Below are 6,771 nucleotides of genomic sequence, written 5' to 3'. Positions count from 1 at the left end.
GACAACAGCTCAAAAGACTGACAGCTGGCTTTCCTGATAGCAACTTCGTCACAATCGGGTCGTTCCAACAAAGCAGATTACTTCCTTACGGCAAGGTCTTATCAGATTTACAAGTCTTTGGTCTCAATGATGTTGAATATATTGATTTGCCAAAGGTTTTCACACAGGTCTCCATTCCAATGGACAGAGAAAATATTCCACTACAAGAAGATATCGATAAGTGGGCATATCTTAAAGAGGTACGTCTAACTCATATTGACTCTGAAGTTGATTTTTTAATAGGAATCAACTACCCAGAAATCTTCAAGGAGTTACGAACCATACCAAGCCAAGGAGGTGGACCCCACGCTATGAAGACTGCACTTTGATGGGTGGTTGGTGGACCATACAAAGAGATAGATGACCTTGCAAAACAAAATGGTAAGATGCCCAAACATTCAATCAATCGTGTGTCAATAACAGAGATTAAGGATATGTCGCTGCAACAGTATAACACAGATTTTCCAGAACGCAGCTGTGAAGAAAAGGAGGAGATGTCACAGGAGGACATCAAGTTCATGTGTATAGCCTCAGAATCTGTGAGACTGGTAGGTGGCTACTATTGTTTAAATTTGCCTTTGAAGGATGAAACACTGAAAATGCCAAACAATCGCTATATTGCTGAACAGCGTGCTATTGGACTCAAAAGAAAACTGAGCAAAAATTCAGGTTTCCACGGAGACTATAAAGCCTTCATGAAAGACATTATAGACAAGGGCTACGCTGTCAAGGTACCCAAAGAAAATTCCACATCATGGTGTGTATCATCCAAAGAAAAATAAAATTTGAGTGGTTTTTGATTGCACTGCCACCTACCAGGGGATTTCACTTAATGAACAATTATTAAAAGGCCTGACCCAACTAACACACTCATTGGCGTCCTTGCAAGATTCAGAAAGGAGCCAGTAGCCTTAATGGCAGACATTAAGTCAATGTTCTACCAAGTTAAAGTACCAGATAAAGACACTGATCTTTTACGTTTCTTATGGTATCCTGAAGGAAATCTAAGAAAAGACCTTGAACAATTCAAAATGACAGTACATCTTTTTGGTGCTACTTCTTCACCCAGTTGTGCTTCTTATGCTTTGCGTAGAACAGCTGAAGATGCCAGAGATACATTTCCTGAGGAAGCTGTTAACACCGTTCTCAATAATTTCTACATGGATGACTGTTTAAGGTCAGTGACAACAGAAGAACAAGCAATAAAGCTGACAAAGGACCTCCAAGCTCTATGCCTCAAAGGGGGATTTCATTTGACTAAGTGGGTGAGTAACAACAGAGAAGTTTTATTGTCTATACCTGAAGAAGACAGAGCTCATGAACAAAATGACTTAGATTTGAGCCACAGTCTCCTTCCCACAGAGTGTGCCCTGAGTGTCCAGTGGTGCACAGAAACGGACAGTTTCAAATTTCAGATTAAGTTACAAAACAAGCCCGCTACAAGGCATGGTATTCTGTCTGTTGTTAGCTCAGTTTATGATCCACTTGGTTTTTTAGCACCAGCCATACTGCCAGCAAAGCTTATTCTAAGAGACTTATGCAAAGCGAAATTTGGGTGGGATGAAGAAGTAGAAGTCAAACACATTCAGAAATGGAAAAAATGGATGGATGATTTGCAGTTACTTACAGACTATAAAGTGAACAGATGCTTCAAACCTACCGGGGTTGGAACCATAAAGACAGCAAAAATGCACCATTTTGCAAATGCTAGTGAAGATGGATATGGCACTGTCACTTACAGTTAGGTCCATAAATATTTGGACAGAGACAACTTTTTTCTAATTTTGGTTCTGTACATTACCACAATGAATTTTAAATGAAACAACCCAGATGCAGTTGAAGTGCAGACTTTCAGCTTTAATTCAGTGGGGTGAACAAAACAATTGCATAAAAATGTGAGGCAACTAAAACATTTTTTTAACACAATCCCTTCATTTCAGGGGCTGAAAAGTAATTGGACAAATTAAATAAATGGAAATAAAATGTTCATTTTTAATACTTGGTTGAAAACCCTTTGCTGGCAATGACAGCCTGAAGTCTTGAACTCATGGACATCACGAGATGCTGGGTTTCCTCCTTTTTAATGCTCTGCCAGGCCTTTACTGCAGCGGCTTTCAGTTGCTGTTTGTTTGTGGGCCTTTCTGTCCGAAGTTTAGTCTTCAACAAGTGAAATGCATGCTCAATTGGGTTAAGATCAGGTGACTGACTTGGCCATTCAAAAATTTTCCACTTCTTTGTTTTAATAAACTCCTGGGTTGCTTTGGCTGTATGTTTTTTGTTCTTTATTTCGCCTTATACAATTTCTTGTATCATGAAACAACGCCCAATCAATTTGACTGCATTTAGCTGGATTTGAGCAGACAGTATGTCTCTGAACACCTCAGAATTCATTCGGCTGCTTCTGTCCTGTGTCACATCATCAATAAACACTAGTGTCCCAGTGCCACTGGCAGTCATGCACGCCCAAGCCATCACACTGCCTCCACTGTGTTTTACAGATGATGTGGTATGCTTTGAATAATGAGCTGTTCCACGCCTTCTCCATACTTTTTTCTTGCCATCATTCTGGTAGAGGTTGATCTTGGTTTCATCTGTCCAAAGAATGTTTTTCCAGAACTGTGCTGGCTTTTTTAGATGTTCTTTAGCAAAGTCCAATCTAGCCTTTCTATTCTTGAAGCTTATGAGTGGCTTGTACCTTGCAGTGCACCCTCTGTATTTACTTTCATGCAGTCTTCTCTTTATGGTAGACTTGGATATCGATACGCCTACCCCCTGGAGAGTGTTGTTCACTTGGTTGGCTGTTGTGAAGGGGTTTCTCTTCACCATGGAAATGATTCTGTGATCACCCACCACTGTTATCTTCCGTGGACGTCCAGGTCTTTTTGCGTTGCTGAGTTCAACAGTGCTTGCTTTCTTCCTCAGAATGTACCAAACTGTAGATTTTGCCACTCGTAATATTGTAGCAATTTTTTTGGATGGGTTTTTTCTGTTTTCGCAGCTTAAGGATGGCTTTTTTCACCTGAATGGAGAGCTCCTTTGACCGTATGTTGTCTGTTCACAGCAAAATCTTCCACATGTAAGCACCACACCTCAAATCAACTCCAGGCCTTTTATCTGCTTAATTGATAATGACTTGCCCACACCTGCCCATGAAATAGCCTTTGAGTCAATTGTCCAATTACTTTTGAGCCCCTGAAATGAAGGGATTGTGTTAAAAAAATGCTTTAGTTGCCTCATATTTTTATGCAATCGTTTTGTTCACCCCACTGAATTAAAGCTGAAAGTCTGCACTTCAACTGCATCTGAGTTGTTTCATTTAAAATTCATTGTGGTAATGTAAAGAACGCAAAATTAGAAAAAAGTTGTCTCTGTCCAAATATTTATGGACCTAACTGTACCTTGTCTTAACCAACGAAGAGGGCAAAAAGCATTGTTCATTCCTGATGGGCAAGTCAAGAGTTGCACCATTGAAACAGGTCACGATTCCTAGATTGGAGCGGACAGCGGCCGTTATGGCAGTTAAAATGGATAAAATGCTTAAAGGTGAGCTTCAAATGCCCTTAGAAGAATCTACATTTTGGACTGACAGCACCACGGTGCTAAAATACATTTCAAATGAAAGCACTCGGTTCAAGACCTTTGTTGCCAACAGAATCTCTGTGATCAGAGATCATTCGCAGCCTTCACAGTAGAGGTATGTTACATCTGCCCTTAACCTGGCTGATCAAGCATCCAGAGGGCTAAGCATAGAAAACTTTCTCAAAAGCACCACATGGTCACAAGGTCCAAGTTTCTTATTGAAGCACGAACGGGAGTGGCCAAAAAGACCAGATCAACCGAACGATTCACTCCTTGAAGATGATCCAGAAGTTAAAACTTGTGCAGTTAACATGACAAGAATAGAGGAAGCAACCGAGCCCATCAACAAATTAATCACCTACTTTTCAGATTGGCATCACTTGAAGAAAGCAGTTGCTTGGTTTCTCAAGTTTAAAGACTTAATGCTAAGCTTAAGAAATGAAAGAAAAACATTCCAACTAGTAGTCAGTCAGACTAAAAGTAATCCAGAAGAACAAAAATCACTCATCGCAAAGCTCATGAAAAGGTATAAACTGACTTTAAAAACAAGTCCAATTTCCCTAGACAACTTAGTTAAAGCTGAAACAGAGCTTATCTGCCTAAGTCAACAGCAAGAATTTCCAGAAGAATTAAAGGCTTTAAAGAAAAAGACTTGTGTTAAAAAGAACAGTCAAATCTATAAACTTGACCCGATCATATAAGATGGAATACTAAGAGTTGGAGGAAGACTCTGCAAAGCTGCAATGCCTGAAGAAGCTAAACATCCTGCAATTCTTCACAAGCATTCACATATCACTTCTCTCATATTGAAGCACATTCATAAACAAATTGGACATTGTGGGCGCAACTACGTGCTCGCACAGTTACACCAGAAATACTGGATACCTCAAGCAAACTCAGCTATCAGAAAAATAATTTCAAAGTGCACAACATGCAGAAGATACAATGCGAAAGCAAGTGAGCAAAAAATGGCAGATTTGCCAGAAGATCGCCTAGCACCCGATCAACCACTGTTCACTACTGTAGGAGTCGATTATTTTGTCCCCTTTCTAGTCAAAAGAGGACGAATTCTAGTCAAGAGGTACGGAGTAATCTTCACTTGTTTAACAACCAGAGCTGTGCACATAGAAATTGCACAAAGCCTAGACACTGATTCTCGTATCCAAGCCATACTCCGATTTACGAGTAGAAGAGGACAAGTTAAAATCATGCGCTCAGACAATGGAACAAATTTCATTGGAGCAGAAAGAGAGCTACGAGAAGCTATTAAAAACTTAGAACACGAAAAAATCGGCAACACTATGATGCAGGAAGAAATCAAATGGATTTTCAATCCACCATCAGCCTCTCATCAAGGTGGAGTGTGGGAAAGACAAATCAGAAGCATAAGAAAGATTCTAAATTCAACACTAAATCAACAAACACTTGATGATGACAATCTTCATACAATGATGTGTAGAGTGGAATCAATACTCAATAATAGACCCCTTACAAAGACATCAGATGATCCCAATGATTTAGAACCACTCACACCTAATCATTTGCTCCTAATGAAGACACAACCTAAAATGCCACCTGAACTTGTTTCAGAAAATAAACCATACCCAAGAAGATGCTGGAAACAAATTAAATACATGGCCGATCTGTTTTGGAAAAGATGGACTAAAGAGTATTTGCCAATACTTCAAGAACATCAAAAATGGTTTGCACCAAGAAGAAATTTTGAACCAGGGGACGTTGTTTTAATTGTAGATAAAGCTACACCTTGCAATTCCTGGGTAATGGGTCAAGTCATCAAGACAATGCCAGATGGCAAAGGTGCAGTCAGAAGAGTTTGTGTACAGACCAAAAACAGCACACTGGACAGACCCGTGAATAAACTGCGCCTGCTTCAAGAAACAGCCAATGTTTGAAATATGAAATTTTTAAAATGTTTGTTTGCAGTGTTATTGCTAGTGATTTGAAAACAATAGTTAATATAAAGTTAACTGGCTCATATTGAAGTAAAGAATGTAATTGTCTCCGCTCCTGCATAGCCAATTAGGGGCCGGAAATGTAAGAGCCAATCTTAGAAAGTTAAAGTTTTGAGTTTAACTCATATTAATGTTTGCTTAATTTGAATAGAATATAATTTCTTCCATAGTCATAGACAATGGTATGGTCTTTTCCCCCTATAAGTTAATAAGAGATAGAACCTTCTTCCTATAACTGAGAAACAGTGTGATAATAAGCTCTAGTTGTGTTTAGAACAGGTACCAGTAAACAGGGACTTGAAAGACCCATTTTCTACTTAGAAATGGGATAAGCATACAGTTTTCTGACCGCTTTGAAATGGTTCAGAAACATCTTGAAATGGTTCAGAAATGTTTTGAAATGGTTCAGAAATGATAAGTAAATAGTAACGATTTGAGATGTAACAAGATTTAAGCTTTGAATGGAACTTTTCTTAATAAGAATTTTCTTTTTTCTGCTATTTTAATTTTCTTTTTTGTGTGAATTGTTTTACTTTGAAACTTAACTAAACTTATAAAAACAAAGATATTTTGTCTTTGGAATCATTTCTGCACGTCAGGCTTTTGTTGAATCCCATTTTTTGAGTTAGAGCTGCTGAACTTTGATAACTTTGGAAAATACGCGGCTACAAACAGCATGCTCAAAAATGTGTGAGGCACTTGCTTTTGCACTTTTACTGCACATCCGTCTCTCTTTGCAAGAACCAACAGTAGTCACCCTTCATGCTTGGAGTAAATTTTCCCTGCATTCGCTTTTCCATCACCTTTATATCTTGATTAAATCTTTCCTCATGCTCATCGCTGACATTGCCCAGATTTGATGGAAGAAAGTCGAGATGAGAATGTAAAAAAATGCATCTTCAGTGACATTCTGGCTCCCATAAACTGATATGCTTTCAGCATGTTCTCCACAAGCTCAGCATAATTCGCTGCTCTATGACTGCCAAGAAAATTCTGGACAACCTGCACGAATGCTTCCCATGCTGTTGATTCAGTTCAGTTTCCTTTTGAACTCCACGTCAAGCATCCGTTCTTGGATTTCAGGACCAAAAAAAACACCTTCCTTGATTTTGGCTTCACTTTTCTCAAGACCAAACTTATTTCTTAAATGCTGAAACACGTCACCATTTCTGTCCATCAC

The 6,771-nt window shown here is 39.0% G+C and overlaps 1 protein-coding gene across 1 annotated transcript in view; it reads left to right on the top strand.

Moving 5' to 3' along the window:
* The first annotated feature begins 1,025 nt into the window (after positions 1-1,025).
* LOC127528747 (uncharacterized) overlaps positions 1,026-6,771 on the top strand; it is a 90,425-nt gene continuing 84,679 nt past the window's right edge. The window contains exon 1 of the mRNA XM_051929466.1: positions 1,026-1,683. Coding sequence (XP_051785426.1) covers positions 1,071-1,683 — 613 coding nt within the window. The 5' untranslated portion in view covers positions 1,026-1,070. The remainder of the gene's footprint in view (positions 1,684-6,771) is intronic.

This window comes from Erpetoichthys calabaricus, chromosome 7 (genome assembly GCF_900747795.2).
Source record: "Erpetoichthys calabaricus chromosome 7, fErpCal1.3, whole genome shotgun sequence".
NCBI lineage: Eukaryota > Metazoa > Chordata > Cladistia > Polypteriformes > Polypteridae > Erpetoichthys > Erpetoichthys calabaricus.
Note: the sequence above shows the minus strand (reverse complement) of the source record. Positions and strands in the feature narration are given on the sequence as shown.